Source organism: Phaseolus vulgaris, chromosome 10 (assembly GCF_000499845.2).
Source record: "Phaseolus vulgaris cultivar G19833 chromosome 10, P. vulgaris v2.0, whole genome shotgun sequence".
NCBI lineage: Eukaryota > Viridiplantae > Streptophyta > Magnoliopsida > Fabales > Fabaceae > Phaseolus > Phaseolus vulgaris.
The window spans coordinates 38,164,763-38,179,746 of NC_023750.2; the positions used below are offsets into that span (position 1 = coordinate 38,164,763).

At 31.7% G+C, this 14,984-nt stretch overlaps 2 protein-coding genes across 5 annotated transcripts; one reads left to right on the plus strand and one right to left on the minus strand.

Annotated features, from left to right (window-relative positions):
* Nucleotides 1-3,170: 3,170 nt before the first annotated feature.
* On the plus strand, nucleotides 3,171-7,915 carry LOC137819108 (common plant regulatory factor 1-like). 4 transcript variants are annotated; one of them, XM_068622852.1, is made up of 13 exons: nucleotides 3,171-3,521; nucleotides 4,411-4,528; nucleotides 4,622-4,678; nucleotides 4,975-5,067; nucleotides 5,191-5,271; nucleotides 5,530-5,571; nucleotides 5,677-5,837; nucleotides 5,982-6,030; nucleotides 6,134-6,182; nucleotides 6,488-6,723; nucleotides 6,877-6,954; nucleotides 7,111-7,236; nucleotides 7,318-7,915. In XM_068622852.1, exons 2-13 carry the CDS (start codon nucleotides 4,466-4,468, stop codon nucleotides 7,555-7,557), a joined length of 1,275 nt encoding a protein of 424 aa, XP_068478953.1. In that variant the 5' UTR covers nucleotides 3,171-3,521; nucleotides 4,411-4,465; the 3' UTR covers nucleotides 7,558-7,915. The 4 variants fall into 4 exon arrangements, with proteins under 4 accessions (XP_068478953.1, XP_068478951.1, XP_068478952.1 ...); XM_068622850.1 differs by having other exon boundaries at nucleotides 3,172-3,521; nucleotides 4,616-4,678; XM_068622851.1 differs by having other exon boundaries at nucleotides 3,253-3,521; nucleotides 4,396-4,528; nucleotides 4,616-4,678.
* Nucleotides 7,916-10,338: 2,423 nt separating this feature from the next.
* Nucleotides 10,339-14,751, minus strand: LOC137819109 (4-hydroxy-tetrahydrodipicolinate reductase 2, chloroplastic-like). The gene is made up of 8 exons (XM_068622854.1): nucleotides 14,410-14,751; nucleotides 13,760-13,997; nucleotides 12,965-13,098; nucleotides 12,793-12,867; nucleotides 12,026-12,127; nucleotides 11,594-11,703; nucleotides 11,400-11,487; nucleotides 10,339-10,641 (listed from the first exon to the last, which is right to left on the minus strand). Exons 1-8 carry the CDS (start codon nucleotides 14,626-14,628, stop codon nucleotides 10,573-10,575), a joined length of 1,035 nt encoding a protein of 344 aa, XP_068478955.1. The 5' UTR covers nucleotides 14,629-14,751; the 3' UTR covers nucleotides 10,339-10,572.
* Nucleotides 14,752-14,984: the final 233 nt, after the last annotated feature.

A 14,984-nucleotide genomic window follows, 5' to 3' on the forward strand; every position in this document is an offset into this window, starting at 1 on the left:
TCTAACCGATTCATATTCAGAGTTTTGTCTTCGATCTCACGGTAGGCCTTACACCAACGCTTCTAATAGTCGAATCATCAGATGGCAAAGTTCTGAGAGTTGTGTGGATCTGTTTCAATGCCGAGCAGTTTCGCGCCATCGTCCACGACAACGACCGCATGCGGTCCTTACGGTTAACGGCGGAGTTGTTTCCGGTGCGCCGTCACGTCGAGCGCGACAATGACGATCTCGACGAGGCGCTGGAGGTTCTTAACGGCATCGAGGTCGAGAGCGACGACGTTACAGACGTCAAGTGATTTGACGACGCAGTCGAGGAGCTCCGAAAGGAGCTTGTCGAGTGGCAGCTTGGCAATATGGAAGGGGTTGCGACCCATGAGAACGACACCTTTCAACTTGACCTCGTAATAGAGGAACTCGTCGAGGAGGCGACGAAGCCAGGATATGAGAGGAGCGTCACCGGAGTCCTCGATGGTGGTGGACAAGAGTTCAAAGAAGTAGTCTCTGACGTATTTATGAAAACATTATTGTTACAAAACTGTCCTCGCCACTGTTGGAGATCTCACATTGACTAGAGATTAGAGCCTTTCATTGTATATAAGTGGGTGCAAACCTCAACCCTATGAACCGGTTTTATGGGGCTGAGTTAGGCTTAAAGTCCACTCTGTAATATGGTATCAAAGCCATTTCGAGCCTATCCTAGCGAGTGTTTGTGTTGGACCTATCGTGCCACCCGCTATCGGGCCGCTATCGGACCACCCATAATATATAGTCCACTCTTTCTTAATATGGTATCAGAGCCCTTTCGAGCCTATCCTAGCGAGTATTTGTTGGGCTTATCCGGCCACCCGCTATCGGGCCGCTATTGGACCACCCAAAATATATAGTCCCACGCACGAGTTGGCAGTCTCGGCGTGAGGGGGGCTTAAAATCCACTTTGTAATAGCTACGTCATCATTTTTTGCCACGTTGACAGCGTCAAATGTTTCATGATGCAGAGGGTGTTAACAATTTTTTTTTTTAATTAACCTTTTTACTCATTCCAAATAATTACTTTTAATATTTAACTTTTTCCAAATAACATTTAATTTTAGATTAAATTGTTTATATAGTGATGTGATAAGGATGTATTTTAAATTATTATTTACATTGATTATTGGAGTTACTAATATATATTTTAAAAATAACGTGGTAACCACACAACCTAATAAATATTTAGGGTTGAACTTAGCTGACTAATTTAAAATTTGTAAAATGGTAAAAATTTAGACTACTTAAATGTTTTGTTTGAATAAATTGATTCCAAAACTTTACTTTTCAAACTATTCAGATAGAATACTTTAATTTTCTATATGACAAAAAAAAAAGGAAGATAAAACTACAGCAAACACAATCTCAATGAACAAATGAGTCATATTATGTCATTTGAGTCAGTTATTCACATTAAATAAAAAATTAGTTAGAATTTTTGGGAGAGTAAAAGATTAACAGAAGGATTCATTAAATTTTGTTTAATTATATTTTGCATTTCATATACTTTATTTTAGACGAATTAGTTTCATTTAAAAAAAAATCAAATCAAATATAAAAACTAATTATTCAATTTAGTTTTATTTTAATTTAATATAAAATTTAATTTAATTAAATAATAATTTATAATTCAATTTGGATTTGATTTTTTAATTTTATAATTATTAAATTATTAACTTTTTTAAATTGTAAAATAAAAACAGAGTAAGTTTTTTTTTTATAATTACTTCATATTTTTTCAATTTGATAAATAAATTACTAATCTTAACATTAAAAACTATATACATATTTACATTTTTGTTAACATGTTCTCAAAATTATAGATATAATACAATTAATATAAAAAAAATATTAATAAATATATTTTTTGGTTGTTAACTAACTTTAAATATATAATATTATAATTTAATGTATAAATAATTTAATTTGGTCTGCTTAAAAAAATTAATATAAAACTTCAACTAAGAAACGAATGAAATAACAAATTCATCAAAAATTCAATTTTAATTGATTCTTGAGTATTTAAGATAGTTTTAAAATATTTATTTTTTGAATTCTTTTAATTTTGAATACTTTACTCTTTTTTTTTGCAGTTTTCAATCATAATTAAATATTTATCTTAAAAGCCTAATATAGTTTTTAAATGTCAGAGTTATTATACATATTATAAAAAATAAAATCTTTACTGAAAAAAAATACTACAAATATAAAAGGTATAAATATTTGCAAGTATTTTTTCCACTCCAAAACCATTTTATGTAACATTGTTTTTGGATTTGAACTTAAAATATCTATAATTATTTTTTATAATGATTTTTTTTACCAAAAGGCTTAATTAGATACTGATGTTAAAAATTCTCTTTCCACCTATATATTTATTTATTAAAAAACTTGAAACCTAAATAAACGCTAAATATTGTTTCACTTAAATCTATGCAAATTTTGTTAGGTTTTAGAATCTTATTCTTTAATATATTTTTTTATATTGATTAAAATTTGTAAAAATACAAACTAACTAAATATTGAAAACAAATAACATGTAACGATATCATGGTAAAAAATATTCAATCAATATAAAAGCTATAGATTTAAAAGGTGTGTTTAATGGTAAAATATTTTCTAATAATTTTTTTTTTAATTCACATTCTTGTATGTCTTAATATGTATTCAAGATTTTAAACTGCAAAACAATAGTTAAATAAGAAGAAAGAGTTATAAAAATATATTTTGGCAAATGGTAAAACATATGTTCAAAAGAATGAATTAAGAAACACTTCAAATATATAAAAAAAAAATGTATAGGATATAGATTTTAAGTGCAAACATTATCTTATTTATTAACAGTAGAATTACATCAGCATTCATTTTAATAATATTTATTCAGAGAAAGATAATTGCAACCACTTATTAAATTTATTATTTTTAGCGGTACTAAATATCTTCTGATTAATTAATTAATGAAAAAAGTGTTTATATCCAAAAGACCACGTAAGCCCCACATGACGGATAAACTGGTGTGGACCCCACAAGCGGTGACCACGTGTACGATGGCGATGACGCTGGAATAAATTAATGGCCACCTCAACAACCACCACACTCGCCCAACCCACCGTATATACGGCGTAGGCATACGCATGCTTCTGTGTACGACACGTGTATGGTGACGTGGAAATTGCCCCTTCTCTCTCCTCTCCTTCTTTTTCACCACCCCTTCCTTCTCTCTCTGAAACCCAAGCAAGCTCTTTCCCTCGTTTTTTAAGAGAGAGAAAGTAGAGAGAGAACCACCGGAATTGTTTCTCCAAACCTTAATTTCAGGATTCTTCCAACCCACCAGAACCAATTGTTGTTCCTTTTTCGCTTTTTCATTGTGGGATTTTCGTTTCCGAATTTTCTCCTTTGAAACGACGAGTTCGGTGTCTTAATCTTTCAGCTACGTGGAGTTTCGGTGCTGTGATTCTAGCTCAGAAAGAATTGATTTTGTTTTTTGGGTTCATGTAAGTTTGAAGTTTTATGATTAGGGAAAAACGGTGGTACAAATTTATAGAAACAACCGAAACTGAAGCATAGCGTGATTTTTGTTGATATATTTTGTAAATATATGTTTTAGTTAATGGAGCAAAGGGATTAGAGTTTTGAGTGCCCTGGATCTTGTGTTGTTTGAGTTAAAATATCTGAATTTGGTGCTTTATATGTTTTGATTCTTGTTTTGAAATTTTTTTCTGTGAATTTAGTTTTCCTCTATTAAGTAGCTGGAAGAAATAATAAGGGAAGAAGAGAAGGTGGTATTTTGGATCAGGGGTTAAGCCTGTAAATTGTAAAGTATGGAGGTTCTAGTGGCAAATTCCAGAGTCTCAATAATGCTCTCTCGCCATGAGAGTGGAAAAGGATTTTTGATTTGGAGGGCTTTTTTGTCATTTCGTTCTCTGATTGTCCTTTTGGGTTTGATTTGTTATGTAATGCATTGGTAGTTTGTGTTCATCGCTTTCTATCCATTGTGGGGTAGCAAAAAGACATAGTTGACCCTCTACCATTCTGTCATTGACTGAGTATTCATTTTGTCTGTGGTATTTTTTTGTAAGAAAAGTGCAATATTTGTTTGATGCTATCTGCATAATGTTTCCACCGGCATAATGTCAAACAGCAGTGGTTAATTCTGTAGTATATGTTGTCTGAATGTTAACTAAGTCATTAACTTTGTAAACCAAAATTTTCACTGTTATTGTACTGTTGCTAGATAGAACCTTTTCACACCTTTGCTGTAATGCTGTGATTCATTCCCTGAGGCTTAAGAGTAAAAGATTATGTTATAATCCTGGTTTATTATATTTTAGTCCTTCTTGCAACATTTTCTTATTGACAGCAACATAGCTTCTTTGAATGCAGCTGAATAACTTGTTGGGACATATTTGTTTGGTGCTTTTCTTTTGGTGATTGCCTCATGGGAAACAGTGAGGAAGGGAAATCTGTTAAAACTGGAAGTCCTTCTTCACCAGCTACAACTGTAAGTCGAGAACAGTTTATGTACCATGTGTTAGGACACATTTTATAAAGCTTCTTCCTAAATACTTATTTCTAACCTTGTTGACAGGAACAGACCAATCAGACAAACCAGCCTAACTTTCATGTCTATCCTGATTGGGCTGCCATGCAGGTTACCTACCTCTTGCCATCATTTCCTTTGCACCTTAATTGCATAACTCTTCGTGTCAAAGTTATTGTTTTAGCTAAATCACTTTAATTTAAATAAAATAACTGTTCTAAAAAATTTAGTAGTTTAAGAATTATCCCAATAAAAGATTGTAATATTGTAAACAGTATTCTCACTTGATCAATCAACACTTTTAGTCCATGTATTTCTATTTTTAGTTATTCTTAAACTAATGATCTGATGAAACCTATTATTTTGTTCCCACTTGTGAATTGCTGACCATTTTTGCCGTGTATTAGTATTATGGGCCGAGAGTCAACATTCCTCCATACTTCAACTCGGCTGTGGCTTCTGGTCATGCTCCACACCCATACATGTGGGGTCCACCACAGGTAGTGCCCCAAGAAACATTTATTTTGCTTTACCATTACCATTTCTGTGCTTTTTTTGGATGTTCCTGTTTTATGTTCTAGATGGAAGGGATGAATAATTTGCTAACTTATTGTTTCTTCCAGCCTATGATGCCACCTTATGGGCCACCATATGCAGCATTTTATTCTCCTGGAGGGGTTTATACTCACCCTGCAGTTGCTATTGTAAGTGTACTCTGTATGTGTGTAGTTGTAACAATTTATATTTATTAATTTTCAGTCCATGGATTAGTTGATTATAAGTGTACTTTTATTTATAAATCTGGACTTTAAGGGTTAGGAATATCGTTTTGTATTTTCATGTTATTCATATGTGGGTGCACTTTACCTGTTAACCTCTATATTCTTTGATCTTCCTAACGTAATAAACCTTCGTGGTTGGAAAATTTGTATGCACTCATGAATTATATTGGTAAAATGTAGGGGCCACATTCACACGGTCAAGGAGTTCCATCCCCACCTGCTGTAAGTTTTGATTTTTCTCTTAACTGTCTTCTTAGTTCCTGTTCTTATGCTTGATTCCCTGAATACTATCAATTATGATGAGTTTAACATGGTAAAATGATGCAGGCTGGGACTCCTTCAAGTGTAGATTCACCAACAAAATTATCTGGAAATACTGATCAAGGGTTAATGAAAAAATTGAAAGGGTTTGATGGGCTTGCAATGTCAATAGGCAATTGCAATGCTGAGAGTGCGGAGCTTGGAGCTGAAAACAGGCTGTCGCAGAGGTTTGTGTATCCAAATTCTTTCTATATGATTATTAGCAGAATGAACTCTATTTCCCTATTCTCCCGCATAAAAAATTTTTGGTCCAGGAGTTATACTAGTAAGTTGATATGAGTAACTGAATACTTTTATGATGATATGAACAGTGTGGATACTGAGGGTTCTAGCGATGGAAGTGATGGCAACACTGCAGGGGTGAGAACTTTCTCACTATTAATATGTTTTTGTTGTCCTTGTGCACTAACAGTGTTTCATTTAAAATGATACGACAAATTGAAAAATTCTGTTTTATGCTCAGGCTAATCAAACAAAAATGAAAAGAAGCCGAGAGGAAACATCAACCACTGGTATGACTCTAATAGTCGTATTCACTGTTGCATCTTGATGAAGGATAGAGTTGTCTTGGATCACAATTATACTTTTGATATCAACTAGATCATTGAGTATGGTACTAGGGTGTTGATAAGTTGATACTTGGAGGGCATTTACCTGGTTTTGAGTCTAATTTCAGTCTAGCTTTTGGTGTCCTTTGTAAGAAATTGTCAAGAAAATGGCTTACTTGCATCCAGAGTGTGATTTTTTTTACCATCTAAAGCTATTAATTTGAGGAGTTAAGTTGTGATGGTTATATTTTATCGCACTGTCCAAGCAGATGGAGAAGGGAAAACTGAGACACAAGATGGGCCAGTTTCCAAAGAGACTACATCTTCGAAAATGGTTATGTCTGCTACACCAGCTAGTGTTGCAGGAAAGTTAGTTGGTCCTGTAATTTCTTCAGGTATGACCACAGCACTGGAGCTTAGGAAACCTTTGACTGTTCATTCTAAGGAAAATCCCACGAGTGCCCCACAACCTTGTGCAGCTGTGCCTCCTGAAGCTTGGTTACAGGTATGGTCAGATAATGGTTCCTAATGTTTCAGATGATGTTTAGTACACAGAAATGCTTGTGAAACACATTAGAATAATTATGCTGCACCCGCAATCTTTTACTGATGGTAAATGATCTCCTGTGTGTATGTTTTGAATTCTTGAATTACTTAGAATGAGCGTGAGCTGAAACGGGAGAGGAGGAAACAATCTAACCGTGAATCTGCTAGAAGGTCCAGGCTGAGGAAGCAGGTATAAGACATAAATTGTTTGGTTTCTTTACTATCACATGCTTATTCACTTCTGTGCATGTAGCCCTCAAAAATTAAAATTGAAAAACTAAATAGGAAAAGGGTTGATCTGACAAGAGAAAAGTTAATGACTAATGCTCCTATTTCCTATTTTTAGGCCGAGACTGAAGAATTGGCACGAAAAGTTGAGATGTTAACTGCTGAAAATGTGTCACTGAAGTCAGAAATAACTCAATTGACTGAAGGTTCTGAGCAGATGAGGATGGAAAATTCTGCATTGAGGGTATTGCAATATTCCTTTTATACTGTTGTGACATTTCATAGGTATTCTGTAATATTGAGTACTTCATTAATTTTGACTCAGGAAAAACTGAGAAATACTCAACTGGGACAAAGGGAAGAGATAATTTTGGACAGCATTGACAGCAAGAGGTCTACACCTGTAAGTACTGAAAATTTGCTATCAAGAGTTAATAATTCCAGTTCTAATGATAGAAGTGCAGAGAATGAGAGTGATTTCTGTGAGAACAAACCAAATTCTGGTGCAAAGCTGCATCAACTACTGGATACAAATCCTAGAGCTGATGCTGTTGCTGCTGGGTGAAACCAGTAATTGCACTGGCTTATTATGTAACTTTGGCATATTACAAGTCCAAAATTACAGCTTGGTGCTAACAGTTTTCAGAGGATGGATCAGCTGAGTTTTACAACCTAAATCCATCTATAGACCAGGACTAATTCTTTGCTTGTCAGTTTCTTAGGACATAAACTCTGTATTTTATTAGAATTGACAGAAATGGATGACAACTTTAAAGAAGTTTGTAAATGTAAGAGTATTAGGGATCTAGTTTAGATTTTAAGATAGGGTTGTCAACCTCTGTATAATTGGTTGTGCATTAACTGTACTGGTGTGAACTTTCTAATGGTATCTGAGTTGAGGAGGTATTCTCACCTTTTCTTGATTTTGGTTTGTATACTTTTTTAGCAATTCCTCGTGTTGTGGCTATTGTTAACTTTTAACATGTCTTTGTAACTACCCGGTGTTCATTTGGATTGAATTAATTTTAGAGATTATAATCTGAATGATAAAAAAACATTGATGTTACAATATAAATAACAAAAGTATACTTTAACACCTTTAAAACAATCCACTTTATAAATCACTTTAATAATATAATAATACATATTAGTACTTAAGTTAAAATAAAAGATATTATTAAAATATTAATATATTAGTTGTCAAATTATTGGTGATGTTAAAATATAACTTTTTATAAATAAATGTATATAGTAATATATCTTTTTTAAGATTGAAATAAAACTTTCCTGGGAGACTTAGTTTATTTTTATAATTTGAATAATAATGGATGATTATAATCTTCACAAAGGAATTTTTTTTCTTAAACAAAATAATATTTTTACTTTCTTTTTTTTTCTTACAAAATTAATTTCTTATCTTTCATATTTTTCATATATTATAATGATGATTCAAAATTATTGACATTATAATTCAATATTATTCAACATTCAATTATATTATTTAATTTCTATCTTTCATATATATTATAATGATGATTTAAAATTATTGACATTATAATTCAATATTGTTCAACATTCAATTATATTATTTAATTTTTATGATTTAAAATAAGAAAATTATATTATTTAATTTTTATTATGATTTAAAATAAGAAAATTATATTATTTAATTTTTATTGTTTGTTTCTTGAAATGTTTTATCAATTAACATGTTTTGTCAATTAGATTGTCTTTTTTCTTATTTATTAATTAACATGTTTTATCAATTAGATTGTCTTTTTATTTATTGTTACTTAATTTTCTTATTTATTGTTACTTATTATAATTTTTTTTAAAAATTTTATATAATAATTATTAAATTAAAATAGTATTTTAATTTATTGATTATATAATATAATGAGCTTTAAAGGAAAAATACAACATACATATATGATTATATGTTATATACTTTTTATTATATTATATTTTTTTTTGTTTTTTTACTTTACTTTTATAATAATTTAAATCTTACTTGAATTATTATTATTTCATCTTTTTATTTATTATAAATGTACTTCCAGATTTTTTATTTATTATTGTATCTAAATTTTAATTTTAATTTTAATTTATTATAAAAAAACTTGCAGATGTTGGATTGCATAATTTATTTAATTTATTAATAAAAAATGTAATATTATAATTTTTTATTATTTTCATTTTATCTTGATTGGATTTCAGTTTTATTTTAGAAAAGAATTATCGTAAAATAAGACGTGTTTGGATAAATAAATAAAAAAAATCAAATGAATTAATGTATAAGAATAAAATAAAAATTTGGAAAAATATGAGATAGATTTTACCAATTAATTTTAGAGAGAAACTCGTCTGTTAGTCTCTAAACTCGAAAATATGTAATGTATGATTATTATTATTCAACATTTCTTTCCCAGTTTCGTATTCCCTTTTTTCTTTAGTAAAATATGATTTATTTACATTCAAATATCCAAATTTATTAAAAGATAATTTGATTAAATTACAATCAATTAAGGAAATAACTTACTATCTGAAGAAATTCATTCTATCATTAATTTAAATAAAAAGTTGTTATAAATTTCCACTTTTTAATTGTATTATGAAAATAGGTATTTTACAAAATTCAAACGAAATAGGTTATTTTAATTTACATATTTAAACAGAGAATTTATTTGATACAATTAACTTTTACTAAAACTTATGTATTTGGGTGAGATTTTTCTTTAGTCACTTTTTTTCTGTCTACAAATATCAAACTTAAGATTATGCTTAAAAGATATGTATACCAATTTAATCTTAGTTTAGTTGATTATGTTATATTATATTACGGGATCACACATCACCTACTGTTTGTAAATGTCGTTGAATGATTGAGGAAAGCCTTAAATTTATAATATTTTCTTCTTTGATGGCCTTATTATTAGGACTGTGTTTATTTTCTTTTAAATTTTTTTAAAAAATAAGAAATAATATTTTTGACACTAAAGATAGAAAAATGACATGTCTACAATCCATTTGTATCACATAACCAAGTAACAATTTCCATGTTCTTTTTTCATTAAAAGAAAATTGTGAAACAAAGCTAAATTTGTAATTTTTCTCGAACAACCCGTTTCAACTGTCCCAAGCTGCTTTAATTTTTATTTTTTTTTCTAAAATGTAATTTTTTAGTTTTAATTTGATTTTGGCAAAAAGAAATCCCTAATTCTATGCTTCTCTTCCATTCGTTCTTCCTTACTGCTGCTTAAGTTGTATTGTTGTGATATGTTTTTACCATGTTGGCATGATTGAAGCTGGAAAAAAAATTATGAAGAAATAACCATTGCAAGACAAGTTTAAGAAAAGAAATTATAAAAGGAAACAAAAATGATGAAATTGATCCCATAAGACAGTGCTTACATAGCTCTAATCGATTCATAAATAATACATACACTAACCTTTCTTAAGCTTAACCAAAACGAACCCAGCAAAAGATGAAAATTGCTTGGTCCCAAAAAACAGAATGCCAAATCTCGTTTATTGTAAGTTCTACAGTTGTTGACATCCTGGTGCAGATTCCAGTGAAAATTTATCGCAAATTACCCTCTCCCAAAACATCAATCATATTATACAATCTCTTCTCATCCTTTGCTTCAATCTGCATACATGAAGTAACAATAAAGGATTGTGTATACAGTGAATGGTTAAAGCAACGTCCAAAACAAATGCAGCATATGTTAATTATATAAGTTACTTGCTTTTAATTTTTTTCTTAAATCTTATTTTTACTTGTACAACTACTTTTAACACATTAAGAAGAAAATTTCATTTTTCCTTTTTATTTTCTCACCCAGAAATTCTTATGGAGAAGTTTTCCAAACTAGTCCATAGTCTTGTGGTATGACATTCTTTGGTAGGCAAGGTGCAGTCGTACTACTATATCTCAGGAATGTTGAAGAAGGAGAACAATCGCTAGTGGTTACAATTGTTTTAACCAATTGTTTTAACTAATGAAGGGCATCCGCAATCATAGGTTGAGATGGATGCAAGGGACTCAATTGCAAAGGCAAAGCAATAGATAGAAGAGAGGGAATAAGTGATGTGACCACGTGAAGAGGGCATGATTTAAGCAAAGTGGAGGTGGGGAGAAAAAGGGAATGGAATGTGCACTCTTCTACAACTCAGATTTTCTCTCTCTCTCTCTCTCTCGGTCCTTCTTGTCTTGTTCTAAAATTCTGTTTGCAGTTGCTGTAGGTCGTGGCTCAGAGTCGTGACCCCTTTTCCTTCATTGTAATTATTTCCAGTGAATGAAATAATACTCTGCAGCAACTTTATCATTTTGTTCTTCTGTTATATTTTTGCTCCTTTCAATGGATAGTCACAAAAGATGGTTAAATCATAAGGAAGTATAAGCACCTTCTTAGCAAGAAACAATACAGCATCAACAGTGCCTTCTGCATATATTGATCTACCACAAACATTATGTTGAAATTCAAAAGAAACCCTGCAACAATTTTTTAAAGGAACATAATATAAGAAGGATAAGTAGTTAGGGACAAGTACAAATGTATCAAAACATGATAAAAGAAAATGAAAATATCAATCCTTACGTGTCATCCGGTGATGTCAAATGATACATATGAAATGCATGACCAGACAAATGCTCTTCTGGGACTCCAACCATTTCAAGTTGTTGCGTGCGATCCCTGATCAATTTTATCTAGAGAAATTCACGAAAGGAAAGAAAAAAAAATTCAATAAGAATTTATAGTTCTTTTAATATGAAGACCACAATTGGCAACTTGTTGGCAATATGAAGTTATGCATGTTACTCTAACCTTAACTGCGAGTTCACAGAAAAAGACAATCTGACAACTAGAAAAAATTCACAGTGAACTATACCGGTAAAATACCAAGATAAATGTTCATCTAATAAATTCAAAACCACACAGATGCACACGCAGTTCAGCAAGAAAGGATACGGTAAAGAGTATACAAGACTATACAGGGACGAACCAACCATGCAATTCCATCTAACACACCTGATCCATATCAAAAGACACTCCCAGTTTGTTGAAGCAAGAAATTACAGCCTTCGCAGTTCCAGATGCATCAACTTTGCTTGCTTGATGGGACTCCAGCACCTACAATCTTTGACGATTGCATCAGATTTTAATATTACATCAAATAGAAAGATTAATTAAAAGAGAAGCATCATTAGAATTAAAAGGTTTACGAAACTCAATGACATTTTTACTTAAGAATCACTAATCCAAACATTTTTTATTAAACATAAAACAAGATGCCTTAAGAAATCCCTGTCAAAAACAAGTAGCACCTAGAATGTGAAATACTATCTTTTGTTCAGAGATAAATATGTTCTAATACTTTTGTATTGGCAATACATATGATAGCAACTTCAGCATCACCGTAACTCACTTTCCAATTGCCGACAGCAGCACAGTACTCTCTAGAACAAGCATTACCAGTCCTACCAAGTAGCAGTTTAAGCACCTAATTTAGTTGCAGCAGTCATTTCAAGTTTCAAACATTTTAAAACTATTGTCGATTTATTTGTACAATATGACTATTTGAACCTCTTTTAGTGAGCTTTAATTTTACTCAAAACAGAATAGAAAGAGACACGTGGAGGAAAAGGATAAGTGCCCCCTCCCCCCACAAAACACAAAATAATATTTTGTATTTCCACGTTAGGCTGAAAAGAGACAATTCAAACATGGTGTACTATGATAACTAAGTGTTCCGCATCAAACCTTTCCCAAGCCCCAAATGTCAATGCAAGAGTTACCTGTAACGAATACCCCGAGAAAGCTCCAGGAAATTGCTCTGCCATAATTTCCATAGCTGCAAGAAAAGCAACAACCTAAAGAGAAAAAATATAGCAACATAAGGGTAACAAAATACAAGGCTGTTAAAGACATGGAAGTTTGATCAAATTTCTCTCCTTATCATATATATACCTGCTTTCCCATTTGCGGGGATATCACAGCATAATTCTTTGAGTCTTCAACAGTCTTATGCAACAAGTCCCTATCTCCACCAGTGGTTCCCATCACGAAGGGCACCCCAACCTTACAGTATAGCTCAGCATTGCCTGCATATGAGAATGAATTCAAAAATAGCTCCAATACTATTAAAATCTTCATAAAACACTCCAACTCACAGATCATAGAATCAGGCCACGTGTCTGGAATTTAGATACATAAAGTACAATGGTCAATGAGAAGCCAGTGTACATATATTTTGTACTGTCAATTGTAGATTTGTGCACCCAAAAAAGTTTCATTTTAAGATAAATCAGAAGAAAAACATGAAAGATATAAGAATTTGAAACATCAGGTTTTCTTTCATGATAGTAAGATTTCATAATTTACGTCATAAAACAACAGCAATGCCTTGTTTCACCCAAAGAAGTCAGTTACATGAATCACAAGACATGATTCAGCTCACTAAAGACGGTATCTTACAGATAGTTTACATTATAAATAAATTTAAAACAAAAAAACAATGATTTGATTATTAGTAGGAGCGAGAGAAAAAAGGTAGATGAAAAATAAAGTGGAAGTTAAAGGTGTAGAGAAGAGAGATAAAGAGACAAATGAAAATAAGAGAGAAATCATAGAAGGGTATACCACACCATTTTATAAATTCTTTCCATTCTTTTTCTCTCCCATAAACAATCCACATCAATTTTATACTCACTCCTCCCTCCATTTCAGTCCAATTATAAATATGCTTCGAGATACATTACATACCATTAACCGCATTTGGTACTGTGTAGTCCACAACAATCAAATTTGGATATTTTTCAAGGGCAGATGAAAGAACACTCTCCCTGTTAGAAGGACCATGCACAAGAAAATCCTTTCCACCTATCTCAAAAGTCTTTCCAGACTCCTCTTCACGGCCAAATGACTCAGGAACAACAAGCAGCCCAGCAGCTTCCGCAGCATTAATCACGGCCTTTCCCATTTTTCCAGTACACGCATTAACCTAAACAAAATTTAGTTAAATGCAAGTAAGCTAATTGCACTGTGTTTTGCAACTAACCCCTCTTCGGATAAACTTATCTCCGCAGTCAATTACAAAAGATAAAAAAGTTAAAGTAAAATGAGCTTCTCCCATAGTAGATGAGATTGATAGTACCAAAATTAAGGGTATTTTAGCTGGGAGAGTCTCAATTCATTTTTTTAAGTGCATATATAAGTTAAGAGATGGCATTTCTAAACAAGGAAAGTAAAACAAATAAGCATGTCAGGAATACTAAATACTAATAGTTATGACTCAGATTCGTAAGAACTTGCATGCAACAATAATTATTCAGTGCCCGTTTGTTTTAAACTGGAGAATCAGTAATTTAATAAAGCAATGCAAATTGCAAAATGAACTCCTCTTAGTGAATTACCATTATTGGAATACCCGTGTTTTGGGACGAAGGTGCAGACTTTACGAGAGAAGTTTGAACGGGCGTGGCTGACATCGACACTACAGGGAACGAACGCGATCTCCTCTTCTGCGAAACGGGGACACTGGTTCTTGTACTTGTGCTATTGGCGAAGAATGCGAGATAATTTTGGTGTTTGTGGAACAAGTTGGGTGTGGTTTTCAGAAAACATGTTGCCATTGAAGACGAAGAGTGAGGACCTGAGCTCAATTTGGGGTTTAGGGTTTTAGCATTTTGCTGCCTTTTCTGAGAATCGTTCCAAATTATACATATTTTGTGTTATTTGTATGAAAAGAATATAACAATTAACCTAAAAGTAAGTAAACTTAAAATATAACTATCAAAGTTCAAAGTAAACTAAAACAAAATTATTATTACCAAGTATTTACTCATGAAATAAATTTAAATTTAGTACTAAATGTGTTTTATTGGGAATATATTTGGTTTTCGAAAAAATGTGCAAATTTTAAATCTAAGAGATTCTTTTAAATGCTCTTATTATTCTAAAACTGACCCTATAAGAAATTAATTAAATA

Bases quoted from the DNA above. Each gene is read 5' to 3' on its own strand.
- LOC137819108 (XM_068622850.1), top strand. From the start codon at position 4,466: ATGGGAAACAGTGAGGAAGGGAAATCTGTTAAAACTGGAAGTCCTTCT. The intron at 5,572-5,676 runs GTAAGTTTTGAT...AAAATGATGCAG, and splicing joins GAGTTCCATCCCCACCTGCT to GCTGGGACTCCTTCAAGTGT. The intron at 6,955-7,110 runs GTATAAGACATA...TCCTATTTTTAG, and splicing joins GGTCCAGGCTGAGGAAGCAG to GCCGAGACTGAAGAATTGGC.
- LOC137819109 (XM_068622854.1), bottom strand. From the start codon at position 14,628: ATGGCAACATGTTTTCTGAAAACCACACCCAACTTGTTCCACAAACAC. The intron at 12,868-12,964 runs GTATATATATGA...TTTTCTCTTTAG, and splicing joins CCCCGCAAATGGGAAAGCAG to GTTGTTGCTTTTCTTGCAGC. The intron at 11,488-11,593 runs GTAAGGATTGAT...AAATTGTTGCAG, and splicing joins TTGACATCACCGGATGACAC to GGTTTCTTTTGAATTTCAAC.